This window comes from Phocoena phocoena, chromosome 10 (genome assembly GCF_963924675.1).
Source record: "Phocoena phocoena chromosome 10, mPhoPho1.1, whole genome shotgun sequence".
Lineage (NCBI taxonomy): Eukaryota > Metazoa > Chordata > Mammalia > Artiodactyla > Phocoenidae > Phocoena > Phocoena phocoena.
This window is the reverse complement of record NC_089228.1, coordinates 32,014,653-32,031,483: the sequence shown is the minus strand read 5'-3', so window position 1 is coordinate 32,031,483 and position 16,831 is coordinate 32,014,653. Positions and strand designations below refer to the sequence as shown.

General features: G+C 47.8%; 1 protein-coding gene and 1 pseudogene across 1 annotated transcript in view; both read right to left on the bottom strand.

The window, feature by feature from the left end:
• The window catches only part of IL17RD (interleukin 17 receptor D), a 61,472-nt gene extending 54,362 nt beyond the window's left edge, over window positions 1-7,110 (bottom strand). Inside the window, exon 1 of the mRNA XM_065885429.1 lies at window positions 6,955-7,110. Coding sequence (XP_065741501.1) covers window positions 6,955-7,080 — 126 coding nt within the window. The 5' untranslated portion in view covers window positions 7,081-7,110. The remainder of the gene's footprint in view (window positions 1-6,954) is intronic.
• An 8,840-nt stretch (window positions 7,111-15,950) lies between these two features.
• On the bottom strand, window positions 15,951-16,133 carry LOC136129966 (ATP synthase subunit ATP5MJ, mitochondrial pseudogene; annotated as a pseudogene).
• Between the last annotated feature and the right edge of the window lie 698 nt (window positions 16,134-16,831).

Sequence of the window (16,831 nt, the reverse complement as noted above, 5' to 3'; positions counted from 1 at the left end):
TACCTGCCATCTGTCCTGCCATTTCAACTTTTAATGTACCAGCCTTATGCAAATAAGACATTAGGTTTACTATAAAACAAATTCTTCTTAAAAGTGCATAGTAAAGGTAGTTTGCATTTACCCTATTAAATCACACAATTTACAGGCCAACTTCCGTTTTAGAAGAGAATTACATGTGTGTTCACATCACATCTTTATTTTGTCATCCATCCAGTGATTTGTTGAGGACAGCTGGTACCTATTAAGTCCCCCCTTTAAATGTTGTAGCCTTAATTAGCTATATCCACCTTCCCCCAACATTTCTAAACAAGGAACCAAAGAAAAGGAAAGCTGTTTTTATCATGGATGGTTTGAACAATGGAGTTGCAAATGTTAAAATAATAATCTTGGTCTTCCCTGGTGGTGCAGTGGTTAAGAATCCACCTTCCAGCGCTGGGGACTCGGGTTCGAGCCCTGGTCAGGGAAGATCCCACATGCCACGGAGCAACTAAGCCCCTGCGCCACAACTACTGAGCCTGCGCTCTAGAACCCACGAGCCACAACTACTGAAGCCTGCGTGCTTAGAGCTCCTCAACAAGAGAAGCCACCGCAACGAGAAGCCCGCGCACCCCAACGAAGAACAGCCCCCGCTCGCCACAACTAGAGAAAGCCCGCATGCAGCAATAAAGACCCAACGCAGCCAAAAATAAATAAAAATATAATAAATAAATTTTAAAAATATAATAGTCTTCATTAGAGACTAGCTATTCCATTTTTAGGCCCCTTCAGAAGAAACAGGGTACAGATGCAGTTTAAATGTCATGTCAGTCTTTGTTACTTAGGTAATTTTTCAATTGTTCAATTTTTAGTTTCATGCCTCACGTTAATAATTAAACCGTTCCCAGATACTGCTCAGGAAGGCATGAGGGACAGTCTTCCCAGATATATTCTTGGTATTATTTAAGCTATAAACGTTTTACTTGGGCTTCTGAACACGTGAGAACAAGCAGACAGAATCTGCAAGCAGAGAATAAGCCAAGTATGGTTTTCTATGAATAGACATCATGCTCTTCCCAGACACTGAAGAGTTCTCAACTCACACAATGAGAAATTCAGTTGATCAAATCGCTTTAACCTGCCATATGTAGATGAAAAGCACACTAATTTGGTTACAATTTAGGCTTCCCTTCTTAAAAAAAAAAAAAAAAGCATTCAGGGCTTTAAGTGTGAATGACATCAACAGGCTAAATTCTGAGCAAGATAAGGAGCCATGTCAACGAATCCCCAGTAGATTGGGTTTCCTCTTAGAGACCTGCTCCAGCTTTAATTTGCAGTAAGACTATCTGTTTCAATAGGATGTGATCACTCCTGGGCTTGTGTCTTTTCAATCAGCCGGTGGCCCTGCCGGGTTTAGAGTGGCAGAGAGGAAGTGGCCTGTGGTTAAACAGAGGAAATACCAAGGCATTTTAATAGAGCAAATAGTCTACTTCCCACAGGGAAGAGCTTCAAAGGCCTCAGGCCCTGGAGGAGACAATGTGTTACGGGGCCATCAGTCACCTAATCGTGTGTCAGGCCCATTCAGAACATCCTGGCAGCCAAGACAAACACTGCCCAGGAGGACACTGCCTCCCACCAGCCAGGCAAGTTGGGCTGCCTGGAGATGGGGCCTGTGGCACCAACACAGACAGGTCCCTTGGGCTTGCTGAGGGCAGAAGAACCTCAAAATCTGGGGGAGATGTGAAACGGAAATGGTCTTGGCTGCCGGAGTAGGGTGGCAGGAGAGAGGTCTGCTCCAGAGATGCTGTCCCCCACTCTAGCCTGTCAAGTTCTGGGGATACCTGAGCCCCTGCCTCAGCCCATTCTCTTACAAATTGAGGATGGGGGACCCAAGCTTCCAGAAGCCTAAAAACCCATCCATCGGGGCAGACACAAGAGGCAGCAAGGAATGAAAGGAACAATTAATTGTTGACTGGGTGGCCCCAGCAGCAGCAGACATCTGCCGGGGCACGGTATGTGAAAAGTTCAGGGACTGATGAGGGAAAGACAGTTTGAAAACTTTTTTAAAAGAAAAAAAAAAAAACATTTTAGGCCAAATGAAGCATGAAAAATACTCAAATTAAAATAAAGACTTAAAAAAGCATTAGCTGTTCTTGCCTTTGTAAGGAAGCCATCTGTAAAGTTTGAATGGCTGAGGATATGATTTGGATCCTACCCTACTCTTTGCTGAGACTGTTTTCCAGACAGGCCCAGCTGTTCTGGGGAGGAACCCAGTGGAAGTGTCGGGTCCGCTTCACCCCCAGCCTCCTCTTTAACCCCAAGCCAGAGACACCCACCCAAAACGACTGGCTGCCCAGGTCCTCCTTCAGCCAGCCTCACCCCTGCCATTTTCCAGAGCTCGGACAAAGTCTCCACTTTACATTCTAAAAGTCCAGTGAAGTAATTTCAAGTAAGCTGATTTTAAACGTTTAGAATGTGGCTTCCCGCCTCCTTCTTGTGACCACAGAAGCCCTGTCTCCTAAAGCAACGATTCTCACCGTTGAGAGCATCACAGGAACTTGTTAAAATGTCAGTTCCTGGGCCCCATCTCACTCCCATTCTGGCCCCATTGGCCTTGAATCTGCATTTTAACGAGCTCCCAAGGCAATCCCGATACTGGAAGCCCCTGGACTTCACTATGAGAAATCACGTTTGGAAGGAAATGGTGCCTCCGTCGGAACTTAGTTGCTGGTCTCATTCACCCAGCTGTATCCCCGAGTTAATAACTAGCACAATGCCCCAGGCACTGCAGGGGCTCCGGGTCCATTGGATGGATGGGGGAGGGGAGAGAAGGGAGGGCTGCTCAAGAAAGATGGACCCCAGCCAAAGGATTCCCAAATTAACATAGCAAAACAGGCTGGAAGAAAGCATCACACTTCTTATAAAAATGTTTCTCTGAAAATGTGTCAACCGGGGCTGACTCGTTTTTAACCAAGAATTCTGTAAAAGACACAAGAGCATGTGTAACATGGACAACACGGCCACAGGACAGGCAGACCAGATGCAGCCTTGAGAGCCACGAGCTGCAAGTGAATGAAAACACATCCAATTCAGAATTAAATAAACATGGCTGGGCCCGCAGCCAAGGAGAGTTCTTGGATTGGACTTTTATCAGGAACCTAAATTTTAATCAGCTGGAACTTCTTCTTTTCCAAGTACCACCCTATTCCTTCCTACCTTTAGAGATGAAGTATTTGCCTTAAATGGGAAACTTGCACTTCATTGTAAAGACGATGCCAGCATTCTGGCTTCCTGAATTCCTGAAGGAACAGACTTTGGTGGGGGAAGGGGGGGGAAGTGGAAATTGTGTTTCAGGGATAATAGACCAGGGAAGGTGTACCCCATCTAGGTAAGAAGGCAAGAAATGTTCCCTCCTCCTCCACTGCAGGAAAAGCCACTAAATAAAAACCTGTGGGAATAGATTCCTAATTTCTTGTTCCATAAATAGGCTTCTCAAACAACCAGCAAGGCAAGAGGAGGGGAAAAAACCTCAGTGCAAGTGACCAACATAAAGTTACCCATCACAAACAAAACCATTCCACTTCCAAGAAGCAAGCAGTTAAGACTCAGTGTAAATGAGGATGCTGGCCCCTCTGGAAGTTTTACAACTTGTTACTTCTTTGCGAAAACTGTATTTATTACTCAAAGAGCAACTTTACCTGGCAAGAGCCCTAAGAGACTTAAAAAAAAAAAAAAAAAAACTAGTTGAGGAAGTGAGCCCACAATTCATTTCTAAAACACTGCGCTGTGTTCAAGATGATATCGGCCCCTTAATTGCCCCGCTAATAATGGGGAGGTTGTGAAATCTAACCACTTAGACCAGGCTGGCTCCTCTGAGAGCAGCCCCGAAGGGAGGGTTACAGCTGCTGAGGGTTAGCTGGCTCCAGTCACCTTGCGAGTCCTGAGAAAATACACATTCCTGCAGGGGCAAGAGTTCCTGGAACAACCTCTCCCTGGAGAGCCAGGGGGTCAATCGCTCAGCTCCTCTCCAGCACCCAGATCCTGCCCCTCCTGAGGGCTCACTTCTCTATCCTGCTGTGTCTCCAGCTTCTCAGGTTCTGTGTGACGTAGACCCACAGGAAGCCCTCTCTTGCTTGCATCACACATCACCGACCCTTATTCTTATATGTTAACATAGCCCCAACTAGACTGTAAGCAACCTCAGTCAGCACTGAGACCAAGTACTATGGGCTGAACACCCACTAACTGGTAGGGGACTCGGACATGAATCAAATAGCCAAGTAACTGTACACCAGTACTTACTGGGCAGCCCTCTGACAGCGCAACTTCCGTAAAAACTTACCTAGGGAGGTAGGGGCAGAGGAGGCTTCCTGCAGGAAGTGATGCTGGAGCTGAGAGGGGAGGTTGAGATGTAAAGAGAAGGAACACAGGCGGGAGTAGCATGTACAAAAGCTCACTGCGGAGAAGACACTGGAGCTCACTGCTCTGATCGTGGCCCTTCCCCCACCTCCCCTTCTTAAAATCGATCACTTCATACAGGATTTAGCAGGAAGGCTGCAGGGTCTAACTGGGTTCAGCCAAGATTTACAGGGCTCCAGGCTCTGAGCTCACCAACATAAGGTTAAGCGTCTGGCTAAAGAAACTACTCTGAAGACACAGATGTGAACAAATACTGATGTAGTCTGGTGAGAACCAAAGGCAAGGACCTGCAGGAGAAGGCGAAGCAAGGGGAATGGCATTCAGAGGGCATCCTTGAGGAGGCATCACTTGAGCTGAGTCTTAGGCCAAGCAGGGGGTTCTCAGGGGAGGAAAAGCTATCCCAGGAGCAGGGAAAAAGCATGCCTCGGCAGCAAGAAGGGCACAGGAGTTAGGGAGCAGGGTGGGAGGGCCAGGGGCTGGAGTTGGAAAGGTGAGTATGTAAGGCAGGTGGACAAGCTGGGTCAGGGAAAGCTGGTGGCTCCATCAGATGCATCAAAAGACCAGTCCAGGAGGGAAGGAGCCACGTATCAGGTTGGGAAGAGCCTAGAATACAGGAGATGGCCCTGAGGCTTCCATGCTCATTCAAAAAGTAGGTGAAGATGACCCCAAGGAAAGGACTGTGAGGCCAAGGTAGGAGCTGTTGAGAAGGTCACCCCCAGCATGAATGTGAAGCCACTGGGATGAGGGCCCCCATTAATCCTGTGGGTGTGCAGGTTTAGGGGCAAACACATTCCCACAGAGAGCACAAAACCGCCAGCTTGGCTCCTCTGGGGCCCGGCTATACCCACAGCATTAAAACTTCACAAGGTCTTTGCACTGACACGTGAAGCCACCTGGGCAAGTGCAGAAAAACAGCAAATTGGGCTGATCCACCTAGGCCGGCTTATGAAAATGCAGAATAAAATATCTGTGATGCTGTTATTCAAAAGCCAACACACCAGTTTAGATCCAGAAAATTTAGGATTGGTAAGTCAACATGGGAAAGCCTTAAGGAAAACTTTTTGATCTAAAAACTGAGGAAAACTTGGTATCTATTGAAAAAAAAAAAACAAAACCAAGAATAGTGGTATTTTTACTAAAATGGGACAGTAAGAAAATGTGATGTTTTACTCAAATTGGAAGGTTATATTCACTATGGGGTTGGTGAGAGGGTGGGTTATAGCTGTCTATAGCATAGCTATTGGGTTTGAAGACATTTCAGCTACTTGGTTCATACCTCGTTTTCTGCACTGTGTTTCTCTGAATGCGGGGCAAGTGAGCTGGAGGCACCAGCCTGTGCCCCTAAAGGGATGTCAGGTTCTAGGCCTCAACTGCTTGAGGTCGTTCAGAGCACCCCACAAGAGGTGGGTGGACGTTGTTCTAAGAGAACTACCCCATACCCATCCCTCAGAGCAGTAGTGCTAGGGAAACTAGGAAATCCCACTTACTCCTGTTTTCCAGGTGAAGAAATTGAGGCTCATGGCTGCCCAGGAGAAAAGCCAAGGTCATGTTCCATGGCTGCCTGAGTGCAAACCGGTGTCCCCTCCACAAGGCTGAAGGCCGTGAGTGCCCTGACACCAGGCTGGTCCTGGCTTGGGTGGGAGGAGTGCTGGGCAGATGGACACAGTCTCCAGGTCCTCTGGCCGCCCAAGCCCAGGAGCCCTGATAGAAACTCGGGACGGCAGCGTCCCCGCGCACACCCCCCTCCCCATGTCCCATCGCCCAGATGGCATCGAAGAAGCGCTGGGTTAGGGGCAGAGGGCTCCAAGCACAGGACAAAGTCGGTGCATCCCTCCAGTCTCGTCTCGGGCATCTGCCCGAGGTGACAAGCTCATTCCTCCCTTTGGCCACGAAAAATATCCTCAACTCAAGCTGGATGGCGGTGGAGGTGGGGGGTCATCCGTGAGACCGTTCCAAGGGCTGGATACGGGAGCAAAATTTACCAGCAAGTCAGGAGTCTGAGGTGGGGGTGAAAGTGGGGTAAGACGGCCTGGCCCAGAAGGAACAAAGCGGCTCCTAAAGAGGAGGGGCGCACCCCTCTCCAGCACTCAGGGTCCCCTGCCTGGCAATCCCGGGCTTTTGCAGAGTTTTGGACCGGAGGTCCGAAAGAAGACCCCCACTCCCGCTCCAAAGCGCCCCGCATGCGAACAGCTCGGAGGATCCCAGCCCGGGGCCCTGTGTCCTGAGAGGGAGGAGGTCCCGGGCCTGGAACAAAGGGTGGGGCGCCCTACTCCTGCCCCACGCCGGGCGTCCCTCTCGCCCGCCCTCCTGGAGCCGGACCCCGGCCAGTGGCCGCGCCTCATTAGCAACACAAAGCCGGGGTCGAGCGGCCTCTTTCAACCCAGCCGAGGCAGGCAGACGAGCGACCAGGGAGGGACGCAGGAGGGCGGGAGCAGCGGGATCCCAGCCCCACCGCGCACTCTGCGGAGAGCAGGCAAGTCGACGCGGGCGCCACTGCCCGCGAGCACCTGTGCCCCCGCGCTTTGGGGGACAGCAAGAAACTCGCTGTCCTCTCCTTACCCTCCAGCCACAGGTGTCGGCGCCCCGCGTTCTGCTGGAGCCGCCTGCGGCCACTGCCAGCTGGGAGCCGTTGAGGCAGGCGTTGACTGTGAAGAAGACAGAGCAGAGCTGCAGCCACGGGGCCATGGCCGTGCGCTCACCCAGCCCGGCCCTACTCTGCTCCCCGGCCGCCTGCCGCTGGCCAGCCCGGAGTGGGCGGTGGCGCTGGCGGCAGCTGCAGAGCTGGCGGCACCACCGAGCATGCGCTGCGGACCCTCGGCCCGCCCCTTCCCTCCGGGGCCTGCCCCTAGCCTCGACCCTCGGGTTTTGGCCCCGCCCCCTAGGTCTGGCTCTTCCTCTTGGCCCCGCCCCGACCTCTAAGCCACGCCCGCACAGCCCATCTCCGAGTGACTTTGAGAAGCCGACAGCTGCAGTTTTTTCCCCTCACCTGAGAGGTCTTTTTTTTTTAAATCCAAGGATTTTTCCACGTAATGCCTGCTCCCTGCAAAACTCGGGAAAACAAACAAAAAAATGATAATGGTAGTTAAAATAATAATTTACAAGTGCCTACTATTTGCCAGTCCTCTTCTTGAATCCTCTCAAACACACCTGAAAGTGTCGGTAGTATTGTTATCCCAGTTTTCAGCGCAGAAAAGCTAGGGTAATGTGGTGGTTAGAGAAATCCTGGCTGGGACCTCGGACAAATGACTTGCTCTGTCCCCATTATTGTTCCCTCCCCCTGTAAACTGGAATAACAGAGAAAGTGTCTTAGTCTGGGGAGGATTCTACTGGTTAACACATAAAAAGCATTCAACAAGTGCTACAATCTACTGTTAACTGACTTGCATAAAGTCACACAGCTGGCACCTGCCAGATCTGAGATTCAAATCCAGGTTGGCAAAAACAATACTCTTAACCATTACACTTGTCAAACTTACTCTTGTGAAGTGGGTAGTACCTCTGTTTGGGAAAGGAAGCTGAGGCTGGGAGTGAAGTAGCCAAGATCATCCAACTTCGCCACAAGACCCTTCCCCCTTTGACTTGTCTCTGTGCTCTTGAATCCCACCTCTTCACCCTTCTCCATTGCCTTATCCCTCATCTATGCCACCACCTCCTCCACAACAGCTTTCAAAGGGCTTTTCTTGCTTGTACTTTTGTCCCAAATACAATGCATTTCTGCACCTTGGATCCAGAGTGATCTCCAAAAAGGTGTCAGACCACTGCCTTCTGATTAAAAATCTCCTGCAGTGGCTTTTATTCAATGGCCTTTAGAATAAAATCTGCAATGACCTCCTCCTCTCCCATGTTATCTCTTCCTACTCTGCCTTCACTACTTGGCTCCAGCTACACTGATCTCCCCGCTCAACCTCAACTTGGTTTTCTTGTCTCAGTCAACCTTGAAGACTCTCACCTTTGCCAGTCCAACAAGGCAGCCTCCTCTACACGACTCTCTCCTTCCAGGGCCTAGAATCCCCTCCCTCTCCTGTCTGCCTGGCCTACATGTGGTGATAGACAGCTCAGCTGCTACTAACACTGAGTTCCTGTATTTTCCATTGTGGCTCTGCACACCCTACCCATACCTTGTACTTAAACTCTCTGCAGAGGCAGAAGTGGCCCAAGCTTAGCAAGCTACCCTTGTGTAGACAGTAATGCTAGCAGAAGTCCTGGTGATTGGCTTTGGAACCAGGGAGCAGAGCCAGCTTCCCTTAAACTACAGAAGCTGGAAGTGGGAGACAGTGGTTGCCCAAACCCATCCTCCCTTTCTCGCTGCCAGAGAAAGGGAGGACGGGTTCCCCAAACAACAACTGGTGGTCCAGTGGGTAAGACTCTGCACTCCCAACGCAGGGGGCCCAGGGTTCGATCCCTGGTCTGGGAACTAGATCCCGCCCGCATGCCACAACTAAGAGCCCGCATGCCGCAACTAAAAGATCCCGCACTCCACAACAAAGATCCCACGTGCCACAGCTAAGACCCGGCGCAGCCAAAATAATAAATAAATAAATAAATATATATATATATATTTTTAAAACTCCACCAGAACATCCAGGTGCTGAGATTTCCTGTTCATGTGCACCACGGGACAGGAAATGTTTTATTTTTTCATCTCATCACCAGGATATTCAGGAATTCAGCCAAACCCAGCATCACTGCTTTGGTCATCTAGAAGAACCAGGATCCACAGAAGGCCGCCTGCAGGGTAACCTTCTCCGAATAGACCTCATGAGGTACGTTGCTCATGTGGGGAAGCTGTAGACTCTCTGCTCTGGTGCCTTCCAGACCTCTGCCCATCCTCCCTGACTCCCCTCTGGGTCATTCCCAACCCCCACAGCCGGGAGCTGGGGATGTCAGGGGTTTGGCCACGAATGTCAGGAGTGCCAGGGGCTGAAATGAGGCCAGGACCACATGGGTGTTGGTGAAGCACCCGGGAAACCAGGAGACTACCTGCTCCTTAGGCTCTTTAATCTCTATGACATTCCAGCCTAGACATGTGCCATAATTTATTAACCAATTCCCTGCTGAGGGACTTCTATTATAATCAGGGATTCAAAAATATCCTCACACATTTATCTTGATACACTTATTCAGCTGTTTTCTTAAGATACATTCCTAGAATCAGAACTGCTGGATTATGCACATTTAAAATTGGCAAATTGCTCAACATCTCATTGCAGTCTTAATGGGCTTCTCTGGTTGCTAATGAGGTGGACCATGCTCTCAGGTATTTAGAGGCCATGTGCACTTCTTCCTTTCTTCTGGAGTTGGACCCCAGAAAAAGGATCAGTATTTAGAGATTATGATAGAGGGAGAGCCTTAAGGAAGGTACTGGGGAGAGGAGAACGTTTCTTCTTGAGTTTCACTCACATCACCAATCACCATATGATTGAGTGACTGGGGAAGCAGAGCAAAGTCTCCTATATCCTTTCCAGTCTCCACACCCACCGACTTTTTTTTTTTTTTTTTTTTTTACCCACCGACTTTTGAGTTCCCTCCTGCCCACAGCTCGCTGCCCACTCGGGCAATTGACAGCCCCTGAAAATATGCTACAGAATTTAGAGAGCGCTCCAACTTTTCTAAAGGAGTACAGAGGACACAAGAAAGAAAATGTCTAAAACATGGTTAGAATGACATCCCTCAAGACCAAGGACTGAGAGGCCCTTCTGTTTGCCTTCTAGGGAGGCCACAAGCATGCATGTGGTAGGGGGGGTTTGGGTGGGAGAACCACATACATCAAAGGGAAAAATTTGGTCAGGAAATAGAGGCAATAAATTGGCATTTGGCAACATCCTCTCTATTCTGGTCTTCTTCATCAATTCTTTTCCTTTCATCCCCTCTTTTTATCGTGACCCTTCAGAATATTTGTGAGGCTGCAGGAAGTGAACCTCTGTACTAGAAACTGAGATAAAATGAGGAGGCCAGGCTTCCACAAGGCCTCCACGGTCTATCCTTCCTCTAGGCCACAGCAGAGCCCAGTTTTGTAGGTGCCCAGAGGATGAAGCCCTCCTCAAATACAACATGTAGTTTCACCCACCGTGGCTAGGGCTGTCTGTGGCCCAGTCACAATTTAAGCCACCCCTCATCTTCCCTATCTGGTTCACCTCTCTGCCACCAGTGCCCTGTACTCTGCCTGACACACATCAGTGGGCAAGAAACTGTTGCTGCCTCCATCCCTGGTTGGAATGAAGCTGGGGATTAAACAGATTAAATCACCTTAAGCCGTTGATGAAATGCAAATATATTTCCCCAATTTACCTAGAACCTAAGCAGATAAGAAAAAAATCCTTAACACGAGGATTGGATTTTGTTAGGAGTCAAATTATCCCCTGAAACATAAGAAAAGATAAAGTGATCATGGAAACATTTTGTATCCTGAATCATTTTCAGCTGAGAAGAACTAAAAACAATGAACGGTGGTGGTTAGAAGCCGTGGCCCAAAATTCTAATTTATTTTTGGTATTGCTATGTACACGTATTATGCACTAATCAAGACATTAAAGGTAAAGTGTGTCCTCCACCCCATCTCCCAGCAGGCTGAGCGTGAAAGTTTCCCTGGGCTTTGGGGAGAGCAGTACAGGGAGAACTGATACACTCCTGAGAGCCCAGCCGATGTCAGTTCGGCCCCGGGCAGTCTTGGCTCGAACCGGGTAGTTGTCATCATCTCCACTTCACAGATGGGGAAGCCAAGACTCAGCCAGGAGTTCCCAGACTCATCTGATCCCCCAAACTCTGCCTGGGGCGCGGCCCGCATCCTTCCGGAGCCGGCCTTGTCGCCGCCCAGACTGCCCAGAGGCCCAGGGCGGGGGCGGGCGTCAGACCCGGGGCGGCCGACCCAACCCCGCGCCCCGAAACCCCCGTACACGCACCCCAAAGTGTCGTGGCCATTACACGGAGTTCACACGTCCACTGCCACTTCCCGTTTCTTTTGAAGCGCGGGGAGCCCAGTCTCCACTGTAGCTGCCAGAGGGCGCGCGTGGTCCAGGTTGGAGACGCCCAAACAATCGCGGACTGCGCCGCCGCGAGGACACAACACTTTAGGGCACAGCCCAGATGCAGGAGCAAATGCTCGCTGTTAACCCAGAGCTGGTGCTAAGTTTGCGTGGAAGTAGAGTTCAGGAGGCGGTAAGAAAAGAATGTTAAATATGGGCTTTCAGTAACAGTGTAGCTCTGGGCAATTCAGTTAACCTCTCTGGATGTCACTTTTCTTAATGGCCACATAGGAATGACATGGATGCAGACCTCAGTGGGTTTTTGTAAATCTGAAGTAAGCAAATGGCTATGAGTTGTAAACCAGGACCTGATGGAGGCAGGCCCAGGGGCAGCTGGAATCCAGACAGTAGCCAGGGGAGATGGCCTCCTCTTGTCTCCTTCCGGAGCTCACACCCTGGTCTGGATATGCAATAGACTGGAAGGCTATGGACCATAACCTGTTTACCATTCATTCATTCAACAAGTGCTCATAGAGTCCCTGCACCATATCAGGCATTACACCAAAAGCTGGGGACCAGTGTGAACAACACGGACACTGTCCCCAACAAGACACTGTCCCAGTTGTCATAGAACCTACAAGCAAACATTCCATGGGGGACACTGGCATTACTCAAATAACCACATGACCAGGGGATAATTACAAGTAGATGGATTGTGTCTAAAGAAGTGATGCCTGGACTTCCCTGGTGGTCCAGTGGTTAAGAATCCGTGCTTCTACTGCAGGGGGCATGGGTTCGATCCCTGGTGGGGGAAGTTCCGCATGCCACACAGTGTGGCCAAAAAAAAAGAAGACCGAAAGATAAATAAAGAAAGAAAGAAGTGAGGCCTGAGCTGAGATTCCAAGTATAAGAGTTACCTGGGCAAAGGTGAGGGGAGCAGAGAGAGGAAGAGTATTCTGAGTAGAGGGAACAGCATAGGCAAAGGCCCTGGGGCAGCAGGGAAGGTGGCATCTTCAAGGAACAAAAGAGGCCAGTGTGGTTGGAGAGAAGAGAGGTGTGGAAAAATGACTGGCAGTGGTAGGCAGATGGAACTTTATGCCCTATTTTGAACCTAAGAGTACCCAGCAGCTTCTGAAGGGTTTAAAGACAATGGCAGGGCTGTATTTTGAAAAGGTCCTGGTACCCCAAGTGCTGAGCACAGGGTACTACCTGGCATGTAGTCAGCATTTGACACATACTTGTTGAATGAATGAATAACCAGGATCATTGCTGAAATTCTGGGATTTAATGTCTTGAATGCAAAAATAATTTAAAAGCCTGGAAAAACATCCAGCCCTACTAAAGCTCCAAATCATACAAATAAAATAAAATTCATAAAATTTTCTTGTGGTCTTTTAAGGTTATTTCTACTGTAAACTCTTTTATTATTTTTAATAAGACAATTTTGTAGAAAAATTTTAGATTTACAGAAAAATTGAGAAGATAGTACAGAGAGTTCCAATATATCCTGCCCCTAGTTTCCTTTATTATTAACAAATTACATTAGTATGGTACATTTGTAACTATTAATGAACCAATATTGATAAGTTATCATAAGTGAAAGTCCATACTTTATTCAGATTTCCTTAGTTTTTACCTCATGCCCCTCTTCTCTTCCAGCATCCCATCCAGGATACCACATAACATTTAGTTGCCATGTCTCTGGGTCCTCTTGACTGTGACAGTTTCTCACACTTCCTTGTATCTGATGATCTTGACAATTCTGAAGACCATTGGTTAGGTATTCAATATTTTGTAGAATGCCCCTCTACTGGGATATGCCTGATGTTTTTCTCATGATTAGAATGAATATTATTAATTTTTACCTTAATCGAAATTATACGTGTACAAAGTTTAAAAAGGCTTATTAGTACTAACAGATGTATAATGGAAAAGCAGTCCTCTGGACTGTCCCTTATCACTCACACTCCCCAGAGCACCCTCCTTCAACAGTTTTGGCTGTTTTCTGGCATTTGCTGCCATATTTCTAAGTCCTATGCTGATCTTGCCTTTCTTGACTGACCAGTTTGGACACTGGCTCCTAATTTCCTGCTCTTTATGACACACGCGGATTGTGCTCTCTTTAAATTCCCTTCCTCTAGTCCCCCACTGAGGTTTGTGCTGGATGTCTTCCCTCAGCCCTTCCAGACCCACTCTGACCTGTACGGACCACATCAATGGGCTCTCTTACTCTAGGGCTTCTGGGTGGGTTGGGACACTGCAGGGCATAGGCAGGCAGCTGGAGTGGGGAGGGAGAGTGAGCAGAGATGCCCATGCCCTCAGTTACTTCTATTAGGTTGCTGCATCCTCGGCTCCACTCTCAGCACCCTCTCCATTTAGTTCTCTTCTTTTTTTTTTTTAGTTCTCTTCTGTTTCTGATAACGGCTCCACCACTTTTGCCTTCTCAGGTGTGGTGGGGCAGGAATAATGGCTTTCTTTTCACTGCTCAAGCAATCTCTGAAATTCTCCTCAAATTACCCCATTTAAAAGCTGTTTCTTGGGCTTCCCTAGTGGTGCAGTGGTTGAGAGCCCGCCTGCCGATGCAGGGGGCACGGGTTCGTGCCCCGGTCCGGGAAGATCCCACATGCCGCGGAGCGGCTGGGCCCGTGAGCCATGGCCCCTGAGCCTGCGCGTCCAGAGCCTGTGCTCCGTAATGGGAGAGGCCACAACAGCGAGAGGCCCGCGTACTGCAAAAAAAAAAAAAAAAAAAAAGCTGTTTCTTGTTGGGATCCTGACTGATATATTACAATTTTAGTTAAGTCAATATTCAGTGTTTATATTATTATGACCATATGAAACATTATTCACCTTTAAGGCAAACAGTGTTTGACGATGGAATTTCCTTTCTTGATACAACTATTTTGGGGTTTTGTGTGTGTGTATGTGTGTGTGTGTACTTAGTATATACCTTTTTAAAAGACTTTTGCTTTGTGTTATGCCCTCCTTGTTAAATCTTCCCATACAACTTTCCACAAGGGCAGAGGCATCAGCTTTTCTCCCAGTTCCATTTTATTCCAGGAGCATCCCCCCCTGGAGTCCCCATGTTCCTGCCCCAGTCAGGCTTGGGTTTTCTCTAGGTCTGCTGCCCAGCTGTCATACCCTTCCTTCTCTCTTGTGCTGGAATCCTAGGTTATGTTTCTTTCTGGGTTTTCTCACTCATTTTGGTGGCACATATCTTTCATTAGCTTCTTGAGAAAAGGTGTGGAGGTAAATTTTGTGAGACCTCGCATGTCTAGAAAACATCTTCATTAAACATCGCGGTTGATTAATAATTTGATTGGGTATTGAATTTTGTGTTGAAAGTAATTTTCCACTGGACTGTTGAAGGCATTGCTCCTCTTTCTTTTAGATCCTGAGGTTGAGGTTTAGAAATCCGATCGCATTTTTTATTCCTGGTCCTTTGAAAGTCAGTCAGTCTCTCTGTCTGTCTCTCTCTCTCTTAGCTTTTAAGCCTCTCTCTTTATCCCTGTTATCATGAAGATTCACAGGGATGAGTCTCTTCATTCATTGTGCCCCTTGACTTCTGGGAAATTCTTCTGAGTATTTATTTTTAATTTTAATTTAATTTAATTTTTTTGGCTGAGCCACACAGCTTGCAGTATCTTAGTTCCCCGACCAGGGATTGAACCTGGGCTATGGCAGTGAAAGCACTCAGTCCTAACCACTGGGCCACCAGGGAATTCCCTTCTGAGTATTTCTTTGATATCTTCCTCCTTTCCTTTCCCTCTGTTTACTCTCTTTTTGGAAATCCTAAGTTGGTTGATAGGTATGCTAAGTTTATCCTCCAATTTTCTTTTCTTTTCTTTTTTAATTGGCTGGGCAGTGCGGCTTTCGGGATCTTAGTTCCCCAACCAGGGATCGAACCTGGGCCTCCAGCAGTGAAAGTGCCGAGTCCTAACCACTGGACTGCCAGGGAATTCCCTATCCTCCAATTTTCTTATTATCAACTATTTCCCATCTCCTAGTCACTTTGTTCCATGCTTTTGAACATTTCTTCAACTAGATCTTCAAACTCTAATGAATTTTTATTTCAATTATTATATTTTTTAATATCTTATAGCAGCTCTTTCTTATTTAGGTCCCTTTTTCAGAATACCCTGTTCTTGCTTAAAGAAAGTAATTTCTTCTCTCGTCTCGCTGAGGAATAGTTTTTTGAAGTTTTCTTCAGTTTCCTCCAAATGCCTTTTTAAAGTTTGTTTGAACTTTTCAAACACAATCAGCTTTTCCTGGCTCCTCTAAAATCATTCTTAAGGAAATGGACGTGCTATGTCAGCAGGTTAGGATTTAAACTGGGCCATCAGCATCCAAAAACAAAGATCCCAGACAGGTCACAGACGTCAAGAGAAAAGAGGCCCCATTGAGACACTCAAATGAAACATGGTCAATACACAACTGGGAGCAATCATGCCAACTCTTAGTCATTTTGGCGGGGGGGCGGGGGCTCTCACAGGTACGTTTGTTCATGCACGAGGGCAGTGGGACTGCTGCAAGTCAACACGATGTCCCACATTCCCTCAACACAGTCAGACCAATGTCTTGTGCAAGGAAAGCTGGTTAATGATTACCATGAGCAGGTGCAGGACTGGAAGCTTTCAAGGTTTTGCTTCTTTTATCAGCACTCCTGAATTTATAAATGATGAAGCCCATCAATCCTATTCCTACCCAAATCTTCTGGTAAACTTGGGTACAGTAGGGCTTCATGGGGATCCACACATTTTCAATAAGGCTTTGAAGCATCCTGGTGCAGGACCAAGCTCAGGCAGCCCCAACACACTCCAATGACTCTGAAGGGTCACTGAGCACACAGGCACTCTTACCCATTTTATTTCTCCAGTTATAGTACCTAGAATTTTTAGCTCTCCATTCACTTTCTTCCACCAGATTTGTTGGGGTTTTTTGTTTGTTTTCTCCAGTACCATCTTGAACCTAAATGATATGGCTTGTGACATATATGAATGCATAATCACAGTAACTGGCATTTACATAATCAACTGTTTATTTAGCAAGCATTTATTGAGTGCGTGCTGTATGCCAGGCACTGTGTAAGGCACTGGAAAAAAAACATGCTCAAGGCCTTGAGGTCCCTGCTCTCCAGGAACTTACTGTCCAGGGCAGTGGCTCAAGCTTAGCAGAGCCCACTAAAGCCTGGGGGCAGCCACTGCAGTTCCTTATCAGATTAAGGATCTGAGGTTCAGGGAGGCTCCCTGGTTGTCCCAGTGACATGCAGCTATTCGGAGACAATGCTGCATCATGAACCTAAATATTCCTCTCTCACATTTTGTTTCAAAACCTGGGGGTATAAAGAGAAGCTAGAGAAAATAAAATGCAAAAGAAGGGTTCAGAAGAGACAGGAAGCTGTGCTAGAGTTCTTCAGAGAAACAAAACGAAGAGGGTACACACACACACACACACACACACACACACACACGTATATA